The 25,412-nt window shown below is 40.4% G+C and overlaps 1 protein-coding gene across 1 annotated transcript in view; it reads left to right on the forward strand.

The window, feature by feature from the left end:
* Window positions 1–450: 450 nt before the first annotated feature.
* The window catches only part of LOC140238202 (ectopic P granules protein 5 homolog), a 58,760-nt gene continuing 33,798 nt past the window's right edge, over window positions 451–25,412 (forward strand). Inside the window, exons 1-19 of the mRNA XM_072318139.1 lie at window positions 451–568; window positions 1,313–2,201; window positions 5,772–6,181; window positions 6,629–6,793; window positions 8,583–8,826; window positions 9,174–9,319; window positions 10,783–10,890; window positions 12,802–12,971; window positions 14,330–14,444; window positions 15,428–15,536; window positions 16,290–16,446; window positions 17,160–17,348; window positions 18,413–18,585; window positions 19,511–19,662; window positions 20,266–20,406; window positions 21,973–22,137; window positions 23,241–23,360; window positions 23,915–24,240; window positions 24,679–24,825. Of these exons, the coding sequence (XP_072174240.1) occupies window positions 524–568; window positions 1,313–2,201; window positions 5,772–6,181; window positions 6,629–6,793; window positions 8,583–8,826; window positions 9,174–9,319; window positions 10,783–10,890; window positions 12,802–12,971; window positions 14,330–14,444; window positions 15,428–15,536; window positions 16,290–16,446; window positions 17,160–17,348; window positions 18,413–18,585; window positions 19,511–19,662; window positions 20,266–20,406; window positions 21,973–22,137; window positions 23,241–23,360; window positions 23,915–24,240; window positions 24,679–24,825 (3,971 nt within the window). The 5' untranslated portion in view covers window positions 451–523. The remainder of the gene's footprint in view (window positions 569–1,312; window positions 2,202–5,771; window positions 6,182–6,628; window positions 6,794–8,582; window positions 8,827–9,173; window positions 9,320–10,782; window positions 10,891–12,801; window positions 12,972–14,329; window positions 14,445–15,427; window positions 15,537–16,289; window positions 16,447–17,159; window positions 17,349–18,412; window positions 18,586–19,510; window positions 19,663–20,265; window positions 20,407–21,972; window positions 22,138–23,240; window positions 23,361–23,914; window positions 24,241–24,678; window positions 24,826–25,412) is intronic.

Raw genomic sequence — 25,412 nt, forward strand, 5'->3', positions numbered from 1 at the left:
TACAAACCGAAACTTGTTTTGTGAATGGGGGTGATCACTGACAATAGTGATGTGTAACAGTTAGGGTTGCAGCCACGACGCAACCAGAGATTTGAGCTGACAGAATTCTCACCTAAACAACAGCATATCTTGTGACAAAAAACTTGAGTTTCAGCAAGCAAGCCAGAACTGGAGCTGCCTCTGGATTGACGAGCGGGAGGGTGCATGGGTGTCATGCAGATTGTCGACTGTGAATAGATGAACGTTTTGTTGTCGACGGACTAGCTACGTAATTGGCGATCTAGTGTGGCAGTGGTGTGGAGTCAATCAGATTGGGACAGTCATTGGAACTAGGACTTTAGAGGATCTAGATTTTGTAAATCTCGATTCGATTTCCAGAATACCCCCCACATTTCTAGTACGAAGTGCAAGTGTTACTGCACCAGTCCACACCAATCGCCATATCAATTTGATAGCTCAATAAATTTACTATCATCCTATCACAGACAAATGCTGCTAGAGCACAGCGCACACTCACAGTTTCATGATGGCTGAAGCGGTTCGACCGAAGAAGAGAACAAAGAAGAAGGTTAGAACAAATATTTCAGTTGTTACCCAACACTTAACAAATTAGAGTGTTCAATCTAACATGATGTGAAGTTATTGGAAAGTTACATGTAACTTAAAGGGAAAGCAAACCCAAAGAGCAATGTGGATTGAGTGAAAGCAGTAATCAGTGAAAGTTTGAGGAAAATCAGACAATCGATGCAAAAGTTATGAATTTTTAAAGTCTTGGATGAGGAGACTACTAGAGCGGGTTATGATGTATGAGTGGACAACAATATAAACTTAAAGAAAATTCAACAAAAATTTACTTTCCTAACATTATGAAAGAGCACTTGACTAACCGCTTTCAGAAAGCAGGGGGAATAATTGCTACCCTTAACATATGTCAGTATCAAATTTTTTTCGTATTTAACCATTTGCCAAATTGTAAGGAAGAAATTAGACTTGCTAAATATTTTGCATATACAGTAGTTCAAGTCTTTCCAGTAGGAACTTTAAGTTAACCATCACAGCTGTACAATACTATTAATTAGAGAGGCACACATTGCAATCTTGCTCATCAGGCACAGTTCCTTGTGATAAAGTAATTGATAAACCCCTGTTACTTTTTGCATGGAGCATTATATTCTGTATTAGTACAATTACTTGGTACCTCTGTGTGAATTTCCAAAGCTCAATGAAGTGGAATGTGAATTTTAAGTGTGCAAAAATTGATGTTTAATTTTCTCTTGTAAAATCTTTGTAATGCTATAATTCCTTTTCATAGGCTTCCAAGAGTAAGACGGTAGCTGCCACTCCGCTTGATGAATCCCCACTGGACTCCAAGATAGGACTGACCGCTGATCAAGAGCAAAGGGATGCAGAACAAGATGTAGGAGCTACAGAGCGTGATTTGGAGGCGGATGCTTCCGTCGTTTCCCAAGCTGAAGACGAAACTGTCCCTGCTGCTCGGACAAAGGTTGGTGAGAAGGAGGAATCTTCCCAAACTGCCGACAAGGATGCTAATGCAGATGTGGTGGTGGACAGTGAACCTCAAACAACTCACGAAGGGACATCGTCTGGATTGGAAGCAGATGGTGCTGATGGTCAGACATCAGTCCAAGCAAAGGGAGGAGAGAGTGATGATGTTGAAAAGCCACCGGGAGACCACTGCAGTGGCAGTGGGGATGTAAAAGATAGTGGTGGGTCACTAGATGCTAAGGTCTGTGATAGAGACGAGGAGGAAGAAGAAGAATTTCAAGAAGCGAGCGAATCTCTTGTTGGCGTAGAGGGGTATGAAACTGCAGCTGGCGACACCACAGAAGAAGTGGTTGTGCCTCCGGAAGGCTCAGTGACTGCAGAAAGTGAAACTAATGTAGGAGAAATTGTGGAAGACAGAGTACAGGAGGAACAGGGTGTTGGTCACAGCGGGACTCTATGCCCATCAGATGGAGAAGCTGTCTCGGCAGATGCTGCACCGGAGGAACTCATTGATGCCAACCATGACGGAGCGGTCTCAGCGGGTGACGTACCGACCGACAAGGATGGTCAGTTTGAGGAGCTGGTGCCTGAAGGTGAGGAGGGACCAAAGTCTCTAGGTGGGCAGAGTCTAGAGGAGTTTGAAATACTCTCATTGTCCAGGGAAAATTCCGTTGACCAGTCAGCATCTTCAGCAGGTCAGTCGATTCATTTTTATGTCATTTTTAAAGGGGAATGAAACCCAAATATATTCTACATATGGACTGAGTGATTGCAGCAATATTAGTAGAATTCATCAGTGAAAGTTTGAGGAAAATCTGACAATCTGTTCATAAAGTATTCATTTTTGAAGACTTTGTATATAAAAGCCTAGATGGAGAATGACTAGTAGTATCCAGCTATCCATGAGAGAAAACCATATAAACATTATTATGGTTTCCTGTAATACGAAACAGATTATCTTTGCTCTTTTCTTTCTTTTAAACAGATTTAAAAAATTTCTTCTAACTCTTGTTGACTTTGGTGAAAGCAGTGGGATTTGAAACACTATTTTTAGAGTTGATGTAATACCTAGGTAGTCACATGCTATGAGTACATACAAATGCACACAATCCCTGAATGGTTGAGTGCACAAGACAAAGAGATGCTCTAGTTTAATAACAGAGGCAACCACCTAAAGTGTCATGATGCCCTATGCCCTGTGTGGGTACGTGAATCTATTTCAAATGTTTGCTTCATTGACCCTCCTCCCCCCTCCCCCTTCTCCCTCCCCCCCCCCCCCCCCCCATCTACCCCAAATCTACTTTATGGCTGAATTCAGTTTATGCCATGATACTATAAAATAGTTTGGCTGGAATTTATAGACTTTTGTGGCAGGTGGGAGCCAGTCATGCTAAAAGATGACACTATACACTTTGTAGAACTTTCAACCCTTTGAGAAAATTTGACTGTTCAATTTGCATTTCAAGATTCACCGGAAAAAAAAACCCAACAACTTTACATCAACAAAATGAAAGCTTTTGCGCATTGTGGTTGATCAATTCAGTACTTGTGAGTGCTAAATATTTGTCTACTTGGATCACCTGAAAAAACAGAGAATCCAGTAATCAACATACACTTAAAAATTTGAGAAAAATATCATTGTTTGATTGATAGTGGAGGTTCCTAGCATTGCATACTGCAGTACCACTCCCACACATAACAAAATACTTTGTATACTGTAGTAACTTCACCTGTACACTTACAGCAAATTAAATCCATACCCGATTTCTACCATGTGATATACAAACACCCACACGAGAGTCCTGTTTCAGTTCATTGCTTTTCTTGATACACATACAATTGTACACCTGCATGCATTGGTGTAAGTTTTAAAGCATGCTGTACTTTCATAAGGATTTTGGTCAGTAAAGTTCAAAAATATTTATTAAATTTCAAAGTCAATATAGAATTTACTTTTTGATGTGGTGTTTTATCAGAAAAGTGAAGACTGATTTAAAAGATCGACAATGTACATTGTATGTATTTTGCTATCCATAGTTTGATTCATGACCTCATTTTCTCCCTACATAAGCACATGCTCAGTTTATAGCATTTGACAGAGTTTGAACAAAGTAGCTGTGTAAAACTTTTTTTTTTTTATTTCCCAATTTTCAGCAAATAATTTCGTTGAGACATGTGTTAGATATTGTAATCACCCAGGGAAACATGTTCTGTTATTAGGGAACTTTAGATTTTGACGCGCGGACGTTTTAGACGACGAGTGCGCTGGACGTTCTCATCTCCCTTGCGTCGCGTTGAAAAGTAGCTTTAGATTATGCTGGGACGCAACGTATAAAAAATAAAATCGCGCCCCCATATGATCGGTACATGAAGTAGTTCTCTACGTTGCAAACTGTGCGGACGTAAAAATAGCCCAGTACGTGTAGTAAACAACTCAGGCGACGCAAGCTAAAAATAGATCGACTTGACGCGCGCTTCTGTGCACGCTCAGAACATGTTTTTTTCCTTCTGAACGTCCGTGCATCTAAAATCTAAAGCTCCCTATTATTTTTAGTATCATGTTTAGTCATCATGTTTAGTAGTGCCATCATCATTTTCATCAGGTCTATATATTGAGTGTACGGAAAATATGAGGAAAAAAAAGGAGTGAAAGTTGAAAGATCATTGTATGTTGTACATTGATGTGTAACATGGCTCATGTGCTACAGAAAGGTCACTGGCTCAGCTAAAGTGTACCAGGGAGGTGGGACGTCTCACCTCCCTGAGTGTGCCAGTGGTATAAAGGCTGCAGCCATCAAATTACTGATTGACAATTCATTGCCACATTGCTTAGGAGCGTAGTCAATTAACTGGTTTTATGGTGCAGCAATATGCTTTCTCCAGTGACATTGAAATAATGTTTGGAAAGTGCTATCAATCAATCAGTCATTATGTGTTCTAGATTACCATAGCAGAGCACACAGATAACCACACACTTAAGAGGAATATGCCATATATTTAACAAGTCTAATTTTGTGCAAATCGGGACATCCTGACAGTTTCAGGAGCAGATAAATTTGTTATCGTGGAATACCAATAGCAGTGGATGGAGAAATCAGAATCAGTCGCTCATTGCAGGGGCCGCGGAATGTTGTTAAGTGTGGGGGGGCGGGACCGGGGGGGTGGCAAGGTCAAGACCCCCCCCCCGCTTAGACGGGAAGAATCTAAGGGCGGAATCTTTGGGAATTGAAATTCATGAGTGTTGTGATTTTTTTTCGATTTTTTTTTTTTTTTCCGATATTTTTTTTCTTTTTGACGAACCAAAAGTGTGGGGGGGGGGGGCCCCCCAGCCCCGCTTCCGCGGCCCCTGCATTGTTAGGAAGAAGTTAGTGCATCCATTCACACAATACAGTAGGCATGCCAAATCGTATGCCTACTTAACTGTGTTATCACACACCATGCTCGATATGTACATGCTTAAATACATCATACATTTTTGCGGGAATGTTGTAGTAATTTATGGTGGGTTGAGAGTTCATATTTTCGTTTACACTACAAATAATAATTCAGTGAAACTGGTATTGTTTTACATGTATGTATTGTCATACTTCCTTATTTGATTTAATCTATTATTTGACAGTAATTGCATCATTGGAAGCATCAGTGCTTAGTCAAATTTTGCAGTACATTATAAGTGTTTAGAAAGTACTGTATACGCTATAATTTTCGCGTACATAAATTTTCGCAAATTGCCGCTGTCACACATTTTCGCGAGTGGTTAAATTCGTGATTGGGGGACCAGAGAAAATATGAAGTGGCAAAGAAAGTGTGAATTTTCAACTTTCTAGCAAATAAGAATGATACTAGTTATACACTGCATGAAAAAACTTACCAAACTCTGCGAACTAGTACGTTAGAATTCAACATTTTTGAAGTGGTTAAGTCCATCGCGCTAGATTTCTGACGAGTGGTCCCCTTGCGATAATGGATTGGCTCTCTACAGTATTCGTATTAGAGACGTGGACGTGCGTAAACAAGCTTAGCCAGTATGGTCTGTTCGGTAAGCCGTGACATGGTATAGTACTGAAATGTTCGTATCATCAAGGCAAGTGATTCATTTTGGAAGGTAATATTTTCGCGTGTTGTTAATTTCGCGAATAGCTTCCAACTCGCGAAATTCGCGAAAATAAAACCCACGCGAAATATATAGCGTATACAGTAATCAGGTCACAGCTACCTGTTGAAGTTAGTCACACTCTATTCAAAAGCTTGTTGTCTATCATCAGGACAAGCAACAGCCCCACCAGTCGAAGATGATGTCACTTCAGGAGCCTCTGCTCCCCCTATAGAAGCAACAGCTCTTGCTTCAGTTACCGAGGAGCAACGGGAGCAAATGTCAAGTGAAGATGCAGTTGCCAAGGCAACAGGAACTGCTCCTCTGATCCTTGTGTCAGCTGAGGAGGATCCTCTCTCTGCTGTGGCAGCCAGGGAACAAACCAGGGAGGAGGAGCCATCACAAGCCGAGGAGACCAGGGGGGCGGTAAAGAGGGTGGAGCCCAGGCTTATTTCCGGTTGGCTCAGGACTGGGATGTGGCCTCCGGAGTCCATGCAGCCAATGAGCAGGCTGGAATTACGGTATTACTACTCCAACAGCATGCTTGCCACTCAGGATGCGTTTGTGGAGAGTTTTGTCAAGGTGAGGATGTAGTTCTATGTGGTTGTGTGTGTATGTGTGTGTGTGTGTGTGTGTGATTACATGTTTGTTGTAGTAGGTTATTCATTGAACAATTTAAAAGTCAAAAAGAAATAAGGAGAAAGTAGAATGCCAGTGAAAATTCTCATCTGTCTAAAATTGCATACGAAGGTGCAGCACAGTGAATAGTTCAGCTATTGTAAGCTGGAACAATGCAACGAAACTCTGCCTAGATTGAGGCAGCTCTTGAGGCTCGAAGGTCTTCCACTTTAAAAGTTCTCTTCTATTACAGTACCGATTGGATTTCTTTCCCCGTCCCATTGTGAAACACAGCCTGACAATGTGATCTGTGTATTACTTTGTGCATATAAAGTTAGCATAACACACTTGCTAGTGATTGCAATAATAAAGATGAAGCTGGCTCTCACCTCCGGCCTGTGTTTTGTGTAGGGGAACTATGTGGACAAACATGAATTCTACGAGTTGGTCAACAACTACCTGAGGGCCAGACTGAATGTGGGGACGATCAAGGCAGAGATTGCTGGGTTTCGGGAGGTGTACACAAGAAGTCAAGATGAGATTTGGAGCTTTCGGGAGACAGAAGTGCCAGTCAAGGTACGGAATGTTTGTTTGTTTGTTTTTTGTTTGTTTGTTTATTTGTTTGTTTGATTTGTAGCATGATGTGCTAATCCTATCAAACTTGTCTTTAATGTCCATCTAAGGCGAATGGTAAAATTGTATTTTTGCGACAAGGTGCTTGCTACATGTATTTCCTTTATCGGGAATTTAGCATGTTTGTGTTGCTGTATTCATGTGGCTAATTGGGACACCTATTTGTGTCTTTAGACAGATGTATTCACAACCTTACCTGCAGGACAGACAAATTCCCTGCATTTTTGTATTCATTGTATTTGTTTGCATTTCTTGTATATTTATCATAAATAGACTGCTACAATGTACTTTATGCAAATACAGGTGCATTTGACAATGTTTTATAAAATGGGTTCAAGAATGTAGCCAATAGGAAGCGCTGAAATGAGCCACGTGTGCTTTGGTTATTCTAGTCCCATCGCACTGCGATGGGACTAGAATAACCACCATGGTTAAATCCTATTGCCGATCGTCTGTGCGCGCGGCGGCTCCTTTGAATTGCATGCATACATACAGTACGCGCTGTCAATCCTGTAAACAACTTCTAGTTCGGGCCGATGCCGGCCGGCCGGCCTTTCTTCCCTTGTGCATAACATGTGTGGCGTACGTATACTCTTATATACGTACACTTTGTACAGTACAGTAGACCAAGCGTTGTGGGACCAGACGCGTACATGGAGTCACTTTGAAGGGCAAATCCAACGATTTAGCAGGTTAATTCTCATGCCATTTTCAGAGTATGTTGTCTAGTAGGCCTATATGTGGAGTCTGTATCAAGTCTTTAAAGGGGATGGCTAGTAACCGATCAGTGGGAATCAGTGGGAATGCTGAGGGATGATTGTTTCAATCCTTGTGGGATTCATTTAAGAGTACATTATATATCTACTGTTGTGTGAAAATTATTTGCTTCAGAACGGTCTCATATTCAAGTAATGTGCAGATTAATGCCCCGTCACTGACCAGGGACGCTAACCTGGAAACATTAAACTGCACATTACTTGAATATGAGACCATTCTGAAGCGAATAATTTTCACACAACAATAGATATATAATGTACTCTTGAATGAATCCCACAAGGATTGGAACAATCATCCTCCAGATTCCCACTGATTTCCATTGATCAGTTACTAGCCATCCCCTTTAAGGTAAAGGGTGCATATTCTATGTAAAATAAGTAAGTTTTCATGCGGGAACTTCCGGAAACCGGAAACCCAACCCCCCATCATACTTATACTGTATGTGCGGGATTTCCGAGTGCGACGTGCGTAAATGTTTGGGACGAACATCTTCGGACGTCTTGACCCACAAAGGTACGTGAAAAACGCTGGAAAATGCTGTTAGTTTTCGAATTTTCGACCCATTTTATAAAACAAATGATGCACAGGATTATTTCGTGGCGTTAGTGGAGGCGTAGCTCACTCTCGGGTATTTACAATGTAGTGCAACATGCACTCGGCTTGGCCTCGTGCATGTTTCACAATTGTAAATACCCTCGAGTGCACTATATGCCTCCACTAACGCACTCTATCCTGTGCATCATTTGTATAATATGGTATTTGTATAAGGGATTGTAGACTGATGAATATGTTGTGAGAATTCAAAGCTCTTATAGTGTGTTATCATCCCTGGTATTGTAAATGTTTTGAAAGTGTCATTTTGTATTGATTTTCATGTGGATAGCATCTCAGATACATCAGAAAATAAACAAAACATGTGAAATGTGTAATTCTCTTTGCCTTTGTGATATGGCAGGGTCAGTGTCAAGACGACGTCAATGTGAAGGCGACGCACACGTTTACGACAGTTGAGTACCAGGAAGACAAGATGCACGCGCTAGAGCACGCTCTCGACAAACTGCGAGAGCACATTCACGGGACATACGCGCTGGTCACATACACTGCCCAGCTGTCTCGTCTGCAGATCGAGTGCTACATACATCAGCTGTTAAATCGCTCACACCTATTCAGAGGGATCAGCAGTTCTATGCCAATAACGGGTAAAGATGTTTGTCTTTGACAAAGCATTGGTTTTGCTTGACCAGACAAGCTTTGTCCCCCCCCCCCCCCCCCCCCCCCCCGGCATGGCATTGTCTCCACAAATGGCGTTCCTGTTGGACTGAGGCACATTGTTGCCCCTGTCTATGTATGTAGATTGATTTACCGATGACATGAATAGAGATACAGACACAAACAGAGTTGCAGATTACTGAATTGGTTTATCGATGCATGGCACTTTATTTTTGGGAGGAACTTCCTATGTCCATTACATGTGATGATTTTATCATCGACTTCCTTTGCTCATTCTTTTTAAAAGACTTGCCTGTCATGTTTGTTTCTTTGTCAGCCCACCTCACTGATGTTCATTCTAGCACCGCGCAGGCCGACATCGCCCGACTGAAGCAGTGTATATCGGTCCTCTTCGCATTCCAGAGAAAGCCCGTTTCTGACTTGGAGTTTGTCGAGCTCTCAAGATCATGGCTGCGGAGAATGGTGAGGTCATCCTTACTGTAGATGTAGCTTTGGTAAAATTGTCAAATAAAGTAGAGGATGGTAGTTTTTAAAGTGATAGCGCTCACATTGTATGTGTAATGTTGTAAAGTATGGCTGATCTGCTTCAGCATGGCAACTCAAAAAGTCAGAGTTTGAATTAATTTTTGGCATTGCCTTCCATGCTGAAAAGATTTTATTGGGATCTTTTGAGCATGGAAAATAAAGCTGATCTTTTGCTTCTGTATATATGGTTTCAAAATATATACACTGTAATCATACTTACAACATTGAATTATTGTTGTGAAATTAGTAGATTACCGGTTAGAAATAATTTCATTTTCATGTTGTCATAGTTTTTATCTACCTGGGTTATAACATATACAAAAATAATGAGTCCTAAGTGCACAAAAAGAAACGTTTACGTTACTCTTAACCCTATCTTAACTGGGCTATTTGAGACCAAGTTTTTACTGGGGGGTCAATTTGACCCCCTACCCCCCCCCCCTCCCTTCAGATCTCGGCCGCCAATCGCGCGATCTGGCTGCAAAATTTTGCCTGAAGATACTGGATGTCAACTACAAGATTACATGGTCATACAATATAAAGATATTGGCTTTCTATTTTTAGTGAATTAATTATGCAAATTTATGCATGAAATCATATTTTCACCTATAACTCCATTAAAAAGACTGAAGGATTGCTAAATTTTTGTGTCAGAGTTCCTCAAGACACATCCAACAATTTTCAATCAAAAAAAAAATAGCACAATCAAAATTAGTTCCTTTTGTTTTTTATTGTTTTGTTAATTTCTTATGTATTTTATTGTTTTTCGACCTTTTTGTTTTTCTATCGTTTTTTGCCAAAATTTGTTGCAGGCACTTTTTCAAGCTTATCTACATTAGAATTGATTAATTTTAATCGTTAAAAGTTGAAATAATCATAATTTATATCAATTTAACCAAAAAAAAACCCACAATTTGCATTGGATTTGCACACGATTTCATGAATTTGAGCTGTTTTCGGGTTGACATGCATGTGCAAAACATTACATAACTTCAGAACGGCGTACCCGAACGTCGCAAATTTGGTCTCAAAATATGCGGGAGACTTCAATGAAAAATGTTGTGAAACAACGCGGTAAAATCTTTGCGCGTTGCAGAATCGTAGTGCGAAATGTCGAGGGGGTGGGTCAATTTGACCTTCCCCCCCGCCCCTGCGGTCAAAATAGGGTTAAAACTTTGCCATGAAAATGATATGAAATTATTTGATATCAAACATTATATGAATGTGTACTCCATGTTTTTGAGGAGGATGTAACATCCTCTGTTTGATATTTGACAATGGCTATATTGAAGCAAAGTAGTAGTGTAAAACTTGACAAAGATGAACCATGGACACACGGGGGTGACAAACTCCCCTTAATTATTGATTGGACATTTCTTACCCCATGGTTTGTATTGCAGGTGTCCGTGCTCCTCCGAGTAGCCACCCTAGAGGACCACCTCTTCATTTTCAACCATCTCCTGAGGTGCCCCCCTGGTATCGGGGATTGGGCAGCTGCATTCCTCCAGGTAGGAATAGGAGCATGTGTAAGATCCTCTGACAGAAATACCAACTGTTACTTTTTTGGCATCATATTGTACTGTTTGTTGCCAAAAATACTGCAGGTTTCATGTAAGATTCTGTTTTTTTTTTTTCCTCAAATTGTGTTACTAGACACGTCTATTGCAGGAAAGGTAAAAATGCTGGGTTTTTTTTTTCTTCACAAGGAGGGCTATAATGACACAACAGTTTTTTGTCCCCGCCGAACGAGTTCGAGCAGGGGACAATGAAACGGGCTCCGTACGTGTGTGTGTCTGTGCGTCCGTCCGTCCGTGCGTCCGTCCGTGCGTCCGTCCGTGTGTGCGTCCGTGTGTGATCAAAATGTTCAATTTGCTACTTCTCTGTCATTTATGAGCCAATTTTGATTCTGTTTGCTTTATATGATAGCACTACATGGGAGCTTTAAAATTTCTACACAGAATTTCAGTTGTGACCTTTGACCTTGACCTTTGACCTATATTGTACATTTTGCTACAAAATGCTACTCCTTCGCCATTTCTAACTTGATTTCGATTCCGTTTGCTTTATGTGATGGCACTAGGTGAGGGCTTCAAAACTTCTACACAGAATTTTGACCTTTGACTTCTTTGACCTTTGACCTTGATTTTTTACCTATATTGTACATTTTGCTACAAAATGCTACTCCTTCGCCATTTCTAACCCGATTTCGATTCCGTTTGCTTTATATGATGGCACTAGTTGAGGGCTTCAAAACTTCTACACAGAATTTTGACCTTTGACTTCTTTGACCTTTGACCTTGATTTTTGACCTATATTGTGCATTTTGCTACAAAATGCTACTCCTTCGCCATTTCTAACCCGATTTCGATTCCGTTTGCTTTATGTGATAGCACTAGGTGAGGGCTTCAAAACTTCTACACAGAATTTTGACCTTTGTCTTCTTTGACCTTTGACCTTGATTTTTGACCTATATTGTACATTGGCTACAAAATGCTACTCCTTCGCCATTTCTAACCAATTTCGATTCCATTTGCTTTATGTGATGGCACTAGTTGAGGGCTTCAAAACTTCTACACAGAATTTTGACCTTTGTCTTCTTTGACCTTTGACCTTGATTTTTGACCTATATTGTACACTGGCTACAAAATGCTACTCCTTCGCCATTTCTAACCAATTTCGATTTCATTTGCTTTATATGATGGCACTAGGTGAGGGCTTCAAAACTTCTACACAGAATTTTGACCTTTGACTTCTTTGACTTTTGACCTTTGACCTTGATTTTTTACCTATATTGCACATTTTGTTACAAAATGCTACTTCCGGCGGGGACATATATTACGCACCACGTAATTTCTACTTTTCCTTGTTTTTTTTTTTTGGGGGGGGGGGTTGGGGGACTACACACTGTACAAGCTGAAATTTTCGCGGTGGTTTTATTTTTGCGAATTTCGCGAATCGGCTGTGAACCGCGATAATAACAGCACGCGAAAATAACAACGCGCGAATAAGTAAGTTCAGTTAGACCTTTGCAACTACGAAATTAACAACATGCGAAAATGTCCTCCAAGTAGCAATTCGCGAAAATATCTGTACCCGAAAATTTCAGCTCGTACAGTACTTAGTCTTCATTCTTGGACAGTTTGTTTCCAGACATCTGTGCTACTATAAGCATTCCAGCCAGTGTGGCAATCGGTGAACAAATCTCAGTATTACAAGGGTTAACCCTTTTTGTGCTTTGAGTGCCAACTGGCACAAAAAAAACAACAACAACCCTGTAGTGTTGTATACACTGTCCAAAGTCCCCGGCATAGAAAGGGTTAAGGTACTTCCTTGTGATCATTATCACTTGAGCTCCCACTGCAGGATATAATTATATTACTATTAACACATTGTCTACTACCATCATCTGATACCATTAGGTCGCCTCTCCTCCACCAATGCGAGGAAGTGGCCAAGAAACCCAGCTGTTGCACATGGAAAATGTGGCGACCACCTCGGGCACTGGAGGTCGGAGGTCACAAGGATTTGTGGCATCGCACCTCCTCGACCACTTCGTCGTCATGCTGTCCACCCTCATGAGTCCAGTTCGGTAAGTATTACGGAGCTAAGAATGACCATTTTGCTTGGTAAGCATGTCTGTGCTCGTTTAAGTTGTTTGACCTGAAGAGAGCTATTTGCTATTTTAAGTTGTTTGACCTTAAGAGAGCTTGTGGCATCTATAATATTGAGGAACTGAGGCATGAAATGTTTGTTAAAGGGACACTCGAGAGGATTTATATAATTGCACATCATGTAGTACATGAATGGATAGTATATATGGAATGTATAGATATGTGGAATTTATTTTGATCCTTCAGCAGGGAAACCTATACTCTAAAAACCCAGAGCATAATACACTGAACAAGGATGATGACATAGGAGGCTCACATATCCCTGGGTCATGTAGCATTGTAATTCAATTACAATTCCACTTGTTCAACAAGTCCGCCTGTGTAGAATTTATGCATGCTTTCTTTTGTTTTGCTTCCTTGGGCACCCAATCATGCATTCTTATGTGAAGCTGCGATGTCACCATCCTCATTCCTTGTGATGTGTCATCAATTTTGAAAACATTCTTATTCCTCATCCCAAATACTATAAATTCAGAAACTCTGTACCCAGTATAACCAATTCATTAATGTTCAATTTGCAAAAGTCTTAAAATCATTGGGAAGTCTCCTTTATGTGTGACGAGTGTACCGTCATGTGGTTGGCATGTATTATTTTAGAGCAGACAGCCACCTGTACCCCTACTGTTGTATGTCCTTTCTGTGAAACTGGCAGTGGACTAGGTTTATTCCAGATTTGGATTGTGGTGAAATTTGGTGAGTCAGAGAGGATATCCAAATAATCGCTGAAAAACAGTGGAAGCCATTTCATCACTTTTTAGAATGTGCCAATTTATGCTTTTCATGTCTTGTGAAGATATGGCCATCTTCACTTTTGAATATCAATGTACAATTCATTGTGATGTTTGAAGGGCTACATTTTTGTTAAAGAATGTTTTTTCCTATGTGTTCCCTCCTCTCCCCCATCTCGGATCAAAAAAGAGTAGACATACAACCAACCAAACAAGCAAATGAATGAAGCAGTAAACTAACACACGAATCTACCCATCAAATGATGCCTACATCAACGCTGCACTCTGACACTGGTCCAACGGTCCCTGATGAGTAAAAATCACTGTTGGACCAGTAATTTTTTTTCAGGAATAGACCAGTAAAACGTGGAAACACTGGGTACCTACTGGTCCAACAGACAGGTCGGACCAGTAGAAAAAATGGGTTAGTGTGCAGTCCTGCCTACATGGTGATGAATATTATGACTGTGTGTGTGTTCAGGAATCTCTGTTATGAATATGGATGATACTATAGATTACCTCACCAGTGCATATATTATCACTTGCAGCTACCGAGAGGAATACCTGGCGAAAATGACCGTCTTGTCTGCGAGCCCCTCGTCAGCAAACAGTGATGCCACCATCAACTGGACGCTTGTCGATGAAGATGTCGATGCCGAAGATGTGAGTTTAGTCATGACCTCATTTTCTGTAGTATACATGTAGATCTGATGAGCAATTTGCATTTTGGAAATATTCTTGTTTACTCATATTAAGACAGAAATTTGATTTTATGTGATTTACTTTTGGTATATTTCACTCCTGTGATACAGATGAAAAATCTGTCAGGAGCCTTTTTGTTGTGAATAATTGATGCAAAAAACATGGGGGATTTGTGTGCACTCCATTTACAGTGCTGTTTGATGTTGCTGAAATGTACTCCTGTGTTACCTTAGCATATTCGTGTTAAGTGCAATGTTATGTTGGTATTATTCATTGTGATTTCAATTAAGGTGTACCTCATGATTCAGGGAAAAAAGAGAAGCTGCAATATGTCTGCGTAGGAGCAATTAAAATATATGATATGACCGTATGGTTGAGATTAGCAAGAGGTGGAAAATGGCTTTAAGCCTACACCACATCAGCAGCTTTGAGCAAAACATTCCCCCCCCCCCCCAATCACATCTCTCCTACATGTACATGTATATGTAGCCTGTTAATGAGGCCATAGGATTACAATTGAAGAATGCTGCCTACAGAGTGAGAATGATGCACATATGTCCAGCTGAGAACGTCCCACTTCTGTAATAAGGCATAAGGTGCAATGCCCTGAAGTGAAACGCTTCCTGTGTGTGGTTTAGTCTGTCAAGATTGGCAACAAACTTTATTTTGGTTTGATTTGAATTATATCGATCCCCCCACTTCTTTTGATTTCAAGAGTATGAAATTTCATATAATTTGTGTTTTACAAATTGATTCGTGCTGTCACAATTACGTATGATTTTCTGTGTTTTTGTAACATTTCCTCTCATAGCATTCCCTTTGTATCAGAGCATGAATGTCTTTATGTGTGCTTGTTTGTAAAAAAAAAAAAAAAATGCAGTGATGAAATCTTCCAAAATCAGATAAGATCAAATGTTGGTTCTCTGTATCCTGTTTTCCTCTAGGAGGAGTCATCTCACTCCTTGCTGCTAAATGAGGGTGATCTTGTGGAGCTCTTTGCCCAGTTCCCCTTCACTGAAATGTTCAGCCACATTCTCCGGGTGGATTCCACAGGTTTGCGGGCCATCTGTGCTACATATGCTACTATAGAGCAGTAAAATCATGGAGAAAATAGGGGTCAACAGGTCATTTACCTAAATATTCCAGTTTTTGGCCATTTCATGCAGTTTTTAAACAAACGAAAAACATGCATCAGGATTTCTAAAGTTTGTGATTCTCTGTTGCTCAGTATATCAATCATTGGTTTTCTTTTTAACACAGATTCAAATAGATTTTTCTTTGTGGTGTCATTTAATGAATTACTGTGAATTAAAAAAATGCAAAGTGTCACTGGCTTATTCCTCAACTGGGCTGTTTACGTATACAATACTGTGGTCGTTGCTTGTATTTTTTTCTTCCCATTGTTTGTTTAGTAAGTACAGTCTTAACATAATCATTGTTATCAATTTTTTTTTCCATATTCTCTTTGTAGATTATAGATAATTAGTGAGCATTGATGCATTTATGTAGACTTCTATTCAGGTGGATCAAAACTGAATTGTGGCCAAGTTCAAGATAGTATACAGTGCACTCCCGTTAGAATGAACACAGTTAAAAACAAATTTCCGGTTACAACGAGGTAAAAATTTAGGCCGCAACATTATCTGCTCTATGTTTTTATTGTTTTTTTGTTCGGTTATAATGAAATTTCAATATAACAGAAGAAAAGTGCTGGCCCCAAGGACTCTGTCATAATGGGAGCTCACTGTAAATCTGGATGACTTCGGTATTGAAACATTTGCCTTTTCCCTCGTCAATGTTTGACAGCTGACAGGGCGTACAGCATCGAACAGGTGGAGAGCCAAGACATGCTGAGGCTGGTTGCCTTCAGCTCCACCCTCATCGACATCTTCCGCTCGGGTCTCAGCACCTTCAACCGCTCCCGCTACAGGCAGTTCGTGAAGAGGATCGGGCGGCTTATCAGGTATGACACTTGAGCCCCAAATAGGCTTTGAATAGTTCGTAGCTTGTCTAGTGATGAACGTATTGAACTGTCACCTCCTGTGAATACAGACGGTTTTCTCTCTTTTTAAGATTTTACTTCTGACTTTTCATTGCATTCAGGGCGCTGCTCCTCAGTATAACATTGACTTACTCCATAATTACATCCCTGCTAGATCTCTACGCTCATCCAGCTCCGGTTCTCTGATAATTCCAAGATTCACTACAATATGGGGCACACGTGCCTTTGGCCATGCTGCTCCCACCTTATGGAATAACTTACCTTCAGCCGTGAAAAATTGTTCATCATCAGACTCTTTTAAAGGCAGTCTAAAAACTCACTTGTTTAAAGCCTCAATTTGATTATTCATTACATGTATTTGATATTGTATGTTTTTATCTCCTTCACTTTCTCTTCCTTCTGCGCCTAGAGCAATCTGCAGAGTGGATTTGGCGCTATATAAATCATATCAATTATTATTATTATTATTATTACAAAATATGTGTTTGACAGTTTGCATAGTGCCCCCTTTCTCAGTAGTATTAGGGTTAAAAGCAACAGGGAATGGCACATGAGTGTGTTCTCATGGATGTAGGACAGCAGGAAATTGGACTTGTATACAAAAATTTCCAGCGACTTCATCTGTAGTAGGAGTGATAAACAAATGCTATTGTGTGTTTTATCCTACCGTGCAGACACACCGTGCAATATGTAGCCAACCAGTGGACCAACTACCACTCTTGGAGATCCGAGGTATGCGGCGATGCAGAGGACGCAACCCTCCCCTCCGACGACCCAGAGAAGGTGATCTCGCTGCAGCAGATTCAGCTGGAGGTGGACGAGATGTTCTTCAGGGCAGTACAGTGCATCATGAGTTCGCCGAGGTGAGGTTTTTGGGAGGGGCTGTGGTCTTGATGTCAATGAGGGCTATGCAAAACTTTGTACTTTTTCTTAATGTAGAAGACTCATGAGGCAGTGACTTTATCATTTCATCTTACATACCTTTTCATCTGAATATATACATTTGTACCATAATATTTCATATATAAGGCACACCCCTACTTTTAGCATTAAGAAGAAAAAAATTCCATGAAAATCTGGAATGTATTGTATCTTACACCATGAAAATCTGGGATGTATTGTATGTTACACTACAAGAAAATCATATTATCCCCACAACGGATACCGAAAGTGGATCAATGTGACGACTATTGTTATTTGCGCCTGGCACATCAGCATACTGTGCCATTTTCAAAGGGAACACGAGTCAGTATGATACTAGCTTGTTTTACTACCACCAACAGAGTCAGTGAACGCCCAAAAGGGGTTCATTTGCCAGTAATGAACTTTCTGAGCTCTTGCATATCTTTCCCTGGTAGCGCTGCAAAAGTCAAGTCTATCAATAGCGCTAATAAATTAATAGTAAGATCCAAAGTCATTTATGCTAATGTCCTTATGGGGCAAGCAATTTGCTGATGAAACCATGACTGGTCAATGTTTCTATTAGTCTGTAGTGAGGTTAATGTGATGATAAAGTGAGAAAAAGATGCTTGCTGTCCTTTGTGAGTTAAACATGACGTTTGTAAAGAAATCATGGTATGCAGTTCTGTGCATCAAAATCATGAATAGCAGTATTGACCTTGCCTATGTGGGGAATGAGGAAAGAGATGATGGTAAAAGGCGATGTCATTTGCAGGGTGAGGTAATCAGTCATTTCCAATGTAAACTGCTTGGTGCACAGTGAGTTGACATTGAAGAGAGGTGAAGAACCAATAAAATTAGCATGAGCTGATATGAAGAACAAATGAATGTATGCCTGGTTGTAAAACAGATGAAGACATGTATTGAGTTCAACTTGCGGCATTACTTAACTCTTGTAACTTTGTTATCAGAGGTGATGTTTTCATTGTCTTCTCGGAACTGTGTCAATGTCCTCATTTCTCTTCAGACTGGGCACCTGGCAATTCCTGGCAGACATGCCGTACTCTTGTCTTTCACCCCACATGATGTGGCGGTTGCTGTGGTTTCTGCATCACTCCAGCAAGGGAGAGTTGAACTCGTCTTCATCCATTAATGCGAGCAGGAGGGCCCAGCTGGAGGAATACAAGTGGGATCTATCGGGTAAGGGATAATTTGAGTGATCATCCTCTTCATGTCATGATGAAAATCCATGTACTGATGGAACGATGAGCAGACTTTATGATGACAGAGTAGTGGGTTTGGTTTTATGATGGACAGGGAACTGCATACTTGCCAACTAGTAAGATTTTATCAGATTCAGTAAGATTTTTTACATTAAAAATAGCAAAATCAGATTTTCTGTCAGAGAAATCAGATTTTAAAAAAATATTTAGATATACCTTTCATGTGTATTTTCTGAAGATTTGACCCAAAGTAAGATTTTTAACTTCAGTTTGCATATAAAATAAGATTTTTGCAATCCACGAGTAAGATATTTCATCTTGAAATGTTGGCAGGTATGGAACTGGTTTGATTGTAGGATTGAACACTTGGTTGGCAGTTAGTTGATTTATGGATATGGCTGAAGAGAAGGAGTGATGAGTAGATAATGTGTGTATGGCAGCTGGATTCACAGTTTGCAGCAGTATTGCATAAAGATGATGGAAGAAGATACAGACTACAGACTACAGGAGTACTCACATGATATAATGAAGCAAAGTGTAAATAAGTTTAGGAGATGATAAATGCATGGTTAGATTTAGAATACTTGGGTGAAAAAATATAAAAAGGAAAACAATTCTAAGTCATTGTAAAGGACTGATGAACTTCGAATGACAGCTCCCACCATTTTGTTGAATTGTAATGTGTAGAGAAAATAAAAGACTCCCTTCTTTGTATTTTAAAGAATGAAAAATATTGTACTTCACAATTAGCTTACCATACAGTGCATTACTAATGAATATGTGGGAGAACCTTATAATCACTTCATATCACAGAACAACTTTATGAAGGAGATGTAGATATACTTCATTGAAAATGTAGAGAGATGACATCCAGTGTTTGTTTTTGTTTCCTGCCCATCAAGATGCTGCTAAGAAGGAGATGTTTAGCAGCAAACTGCTCAACATGCCTATGTCGGAGGTCATATATCTGCTGACCACATTTGCCAACATGGCCTCGGCCAGGAGTAACGAGGAGGCGGACTTCGTGGAATTCATCACCACTGAGGTCTATGAGGTGAGAGCTTCTCTGGGCCCATCTCGTGATCAGTGCTTTCTCGAGTGCAAATCCAGCTTAACCCTTACGTATCTAGGCTTTGAGTACCAGTTGGCACGGAAGACTGCTTGAATATGGTTGTACACACTGTCCAAAGTCTGTAGCACCGAAAGGGTTAACCAAAGATGGAAGGACCGAGCAAACAATAGTTGGCCTTCAAGAGCCTCTTCTGCATCAAAGAGGAGATGAACACAGGGTGCTGAACACAGGGTGCCTTTCATGTTTCTACTTTGGCAGTCTCCCTCAGAAGAGGCAGCTGTGTATGAATGAGTGAATGAAATAGTAAACAGAGAGATGAACTGAGCAAGCAAAGACAGAAAAACGTGGGAAAAGATGAAGAGTAGGTATGATTCAAGTGGCTTGTACACAAAAGTCCACGGACATAAGTAATTACCATTGTATGAACCTGATACTTCAAAGTTATATTTGTAAATATTAAATGAGGAGCTTTTATACTGCATTTGACCATATCAAGCATTGATTATGTGTTTTGTTCATTGATGCACATTATATATTTAAAATGTATATTATATAAATATCTTTTTTGTCCTTCAACACTTACAGCTGGCATACCTAAACAAGCACACTAGGGACTCTTGCTCCAAAGTTGGCCGGGAACTGCTGGCCGGGATGGCTCTGACCCACCCCTTCATTCTGACCAACATCATCGGCCTCATCCAGTCCTCCATTGACATCATTGGTTCTGTAAGTTTGCCAGGTACCCTCCTAGGTTTACCTGTTGAAGATTAGTCCTGAGTATACTGTGGCGGGTGTGTATGGGAAATGCATTGTTTAATATGGTAAAATCAGCTCGTCCTCAATAGACTGTTCGATCTTGCAATTGACTCATGCAGTGGATTCGAACCAGGGTGTGTTGCATGCATTGTAATACATGAAGGGATCCACATTCAGAAGAGATTCTTGTCTTTTCAAGTTTCACTTTTTTGCTTACTCATTTACAGCACAAATTATGAGGAAATGTACAATAAATAGCTGTCATATAACCTATCTCATGGATTTAAAACGGGAGTTAAAAGTGGTAGAAGAAATGCATGTTTTGGGCTGTTACTGAGGGTTTATAGTCTAGGAAAGAGCACAGTCCAACCTCTCTTATCCGGACATGTTGGGGCTGGCCCTCATCCAGATAAGGGATTTGGCTGGACATGGGAGACTCGATGTTTAACTCTTTATTTGCCATGGTGGAAACCCCCTGTGTGCCACCTTATTCTGAGACACGATGCGTAGTCATACTTTGAGAAAGTATTCTGTTTTTCCAATCCATATAACTTCTACAAATTTCTGTTCAGCTGGACAAATAGTGAGCAAAGTTGAAGAGGAATGCCAAGCTTTGCTTTGATATGAATTGTATGACAAATCTATTTATAATTTTTCTTTTCAATGACCAGTAGCTACATTACTATAATGACATAGCTTTTGCACATAAAATCGTGACAGAAACTTAGAATTTACACGCAAATCTTGTTGATAACAACGCTTGATTGTCAATCACCACATAGAATACAAGCTGTATGTGAAAGGAACAAAAGCGCGAGAAACGCTTTCATTGTACCTCAGGATTTAGCGATTTATCGATTGGTTTGTGCGTTTGAGCAGAATATGCGAAGTTGGCACGCCGTTGACTTAGTCGGATGTGCGAACGTGGCACATAAAAAGTTAATACATACAGCTGTCTACCCAATGGTGGCTACATGTAACCTAAGTTTTCTGCCGATGTTCTTGTGGTGATTTGGGGTTAGTGAATGTCTGAATGAATGTTATTTAGATGAGAATTTGATGTGAATGTATGTTAATTATGTTGGGAATAGTATGTTATTCATGTGAGTTTTGTGTAGGAATTTGTATGAGTTTGAAATCCCCCTTTCCTTGTAATTATTATAATGAAAAAAAAAAATCACAGCAAGATCGTGTCCAGATGATAGAGAGATCCAGATAAAGGGAGGCCGTATAAGAGAGGTGGGATGGTGAAAAGAAACCTGAAAATGGGGAAGATATATTATGCAACCCAATTGACCTTGTAGCCTTTATCATTCAGGAAGAATTGACATGCAAGATTGAGTGCTTTCTTCAGTGATTGGCACAGATTGAATGGAGATTACCTTACCATCCTAATCCCTACTGTGTCTCCATGGCCTTCCTGTTGAACTGATACACATAACTACACCAGGGTGGGTTTTTGATGGATTATAAGGGTTAAGTTGGCTCTTTTACCAAAAGTGCACACTCTCCTCTCTATCTCTGCGGATGCTTCAGATGAGCCTCTACCTGTGTTCGGAGCTGCCCCTCCATCTCTGGCAGCTGTCCCTGTCGGACATGTCGGTCCTGAGGACGTGGCTGCTGGAGAACAGTGCAGACTCCAATGAGAGCCAGCTGGCTCGCCTCATCCTCTCCAAACTCAACTGGGGCTTCAATGAGCAGGTGAGATGGAAGCAAAAAAGGAAGGACTTAGAAACACCAACCTCCCCCCCCCAAAAAAAAAAAAAAAAAACAACAACAAAAAACAACAAAAAACAACAAAACAACAAAACACAAACAAACAAAAAAACAAACCAAACCCCCCCCCAAAAAAAAAAAACAAAAAACAAAACAAAACAAAACAAAAAAAAAACTCAAACATTAAAAAAAAACAAAAAACAGGTGGATCTGGTGAGAGAAAGTCCATTGTGATTGAAGGAGAGATATAAGCAAAGATGGATGGCAGAAGGGAAGATTCAATGTGTGGGAGAGAAGGATTCTCAATAGAGGATGAGAGAAAACTGATTGATATGGAATTGATTTGTATTTCTTTTCTAAATTGCTGCTGTGAAAGAACTGACAACTTGTAAGCAGGCAACCATGGGGCCAATGGCTTTAAATCCCCTTGAAGAAAAAGGCAATGAACATAAAGTGCCATGCCTAAGGGCGCAACAACTGCTGCTAGGGAACTTGAACCAGGACAGGATTGATATAGTCCGTGGTCTTAACGATATACTGAACCACAACTGCTCTTCCAATATAATCATGACAGGTGGGGGACAGAGTAAGTTTATCATGGAAAGATGCAGTTGTTCACAGATGAGGAGAAATTTGGAGTGGAAAAATTGAAGATTTAACGAATGGAGGCATAAATGTAGAGTGAAAAAATGTTATCTCAGCAGAAGAGGGCAAAGATCCTTGAAAGATTCTTTTGCTGTTTAGATGAAGTAGGAGTGGGAAACCAAAACCAAAATTGATGGAGTCAGTTGGAGAGGAAGAAAAGGAGAATAAAAGGATGATGAGAGAGCGCAGCTGTGACTAAAACGAGAGTGACTAACAAATTTTGCTTTTTCCAATGTACCATTATGGCATTTATTTGAAACTATTGAATTGTAGATAGAGTAATGGTGTCTATACTCGGTCTACAGCGAATTTGAGAAGGGATTGATTAAGCTTCCATAGATTGAACTGAACAAGTTGTTTTCCATGTTCCTTTGGATCATAATGTGTTAATGAAAGGTCCATGATGTAATGTGACCTTTTCCCTTCGTGCGATGGCATTTCAGGAGGATGAACTGGTTCTGGACATCGATCTCCATCGCAAAGTGGCCATCTTGGTGATGGAGGCCTTCAGCAAGCACATCATGGAGAGACAGCAGGGAGCTTTCATCGCCTCTACCCTATCAGTGAGTGGCATATCACTTTTCCCTGCAGCAGTGCAGCTTTGTTTTCTGATACCTGTGGTTTTCTGATTCCGGTGGTTTTGTGATATGGGTATTTTTCTGATACTGGTAGTTTTCCGATACCGGTGATTTTTTGATGCAGTCAATCTCACCCAAATTGAATGCAAAGGGACTGAAGAAAAGCCTTTGACTTTATGTGAATCTTGACTTTCACAGTAGAATTAACACATGTTTATATCCATTGGGGTAAAATTATTCATGTGACCTTGTTTGTGGTGAGGTTGACTGTACTATTCTCATACTCAAAAGTATGAAATGATTGGGTGACATGTTGTAGTGCATAAGCATGCTGCTCAGCATCTTGGAAAAGCAGAGAAAAGTTGTCAGGTACTGGTGACCAGTGTGGTGTGGTACCTGAGAGAATACACATATCTTTATGTGTTTTGCACATGGCTAAATTCTTGATTGACCAACCGCGAAAATTGAGAGATGCATGTCTTTTGTGCTTGACTGTCTCTGATAAATAAGTTTTTCATATTTTCTCTTCTCTCGCCCAGTGGGGTATTTCCATTGTGCTGGGGGACGTTGTCCAACTAGACGTTTGGTGCTGGGACATACTCAACAAGCTCCGCCTCCACGCCCAAGATCAGCCAATCCCGGTCCTCCCTGCCACTGGGGCAGTGGGAGGCGCGTCGAGCGGCAAGAGCTCAAAGTCTGCAGAAGGACAGGGATTCCTCCAGGACGAAGAGGGGCGGAGGGAGGGCGAGTTCTGCCCCCCTGATCTCAAGTCCGACCCCCTCCTGTACCCCGTCAACAAGGCCCTGGAGAGCAGGACACCGCTGGCCTGCTACATCGCAGTGGCAATGACCAAGGCCGGTCATGAGTAAGTTGGAATTAATTCATCTCCTTCATTTGATTAAAATCAGTCACATTTCCCATCCATCCTATCCATCTGGTAGGCTGTAGAAATATGACCAAAATTGGAGTTAAAAAGACCCGCATATACTCTTGCATCAAAATCTATGGAAAAAAATGGCCTTGAGGACCTAGTATGGAGCTTTTACGTGCAGCTTTTCCTGTTAGTATTTAGAATGCTTTCCATTCCTAGTGTCCAGTGAGGCATTTTGTCAAATGTTGCCATTTTTGGCAAGACATTGGACGGATTTTGTATTGTCAGGAACAACTTCAGTATGGAACGTAAACGCACACTCACAAATCGTGAGGTGTCATGTCATGTCAGGTGTACAATCCCTTTGTCATGAAGGGAGATTCATCATCCTGAATGATTTCCATATTGCAACCGTATTCTTAATCTCTGCAGTGTTGAGAACTTCCTCTCCAAGGGGCTGGAGTACCTTCAGAACCTTGTCACCTCGGGCTGCCACAGGATGTGCATCCCCCTCATTGGCAAAGTGGTACCGACCTTCATCGATGCGGGCCACCAGGAGTACCTGCTGAACAACGTCAAGTACGGACAATTCCATTTGTGATGGGGGATTATTAGTTAACGGTGGAATGATGGTTTGTCTGGGACTTGAATGTGTAAATTGCAATCAAATTAGAAATGAAGAAAATATGTTTTTGGTGTAAAATATGTCTTTTTATTATAAATTTGATTAAGCATACTTTATATGTGAAAATTGTCCATCATTTATGTATGATAGGATTTCTACCCTCAAAATCTGTTATTTTATTTCATTTTTATTTTTTTTTTATTTACTTTTTTTTTATTTTATTTTTTTTACTGTTCACCAGTTTGTTTTTTAATCTGCAGTGGTTGTCTGTCCTGCATATGGCCTTGTATGATGACCTTTAATAACAGTTCTAGATCTGTCTCACAGCAAATTATTTCTATATCTATTTAAGAGGGACTCCGGTAATCTTACACATTTCTGTCAGATGTGCTTTGAATTGAAATTGAAAGGCTTTACTTTGACGTACAAGCGTTGATCTAAGAACTGCCAAACTGCAATTGTAACTGCATGTTTCAATGTACAAGTATATACCCAAATATCTTTTTGTAAGGCATAAGGTTCATTTTCTGAACATTTGTAC

This window comes from Diadema setosum, chromosome 14 (genome assembly GCF_964275005.1).
Source record: "Diadema setosum chromosome 14, eeDiaSeto1, whole genome shotgun sequence".
Classification (NCBI taxonomy): Eukaryota; Metazoa; Echinodermata; class Echinoidea; order Diadematoida; family Diadematidae; genus Diadema; species Diadema setosum.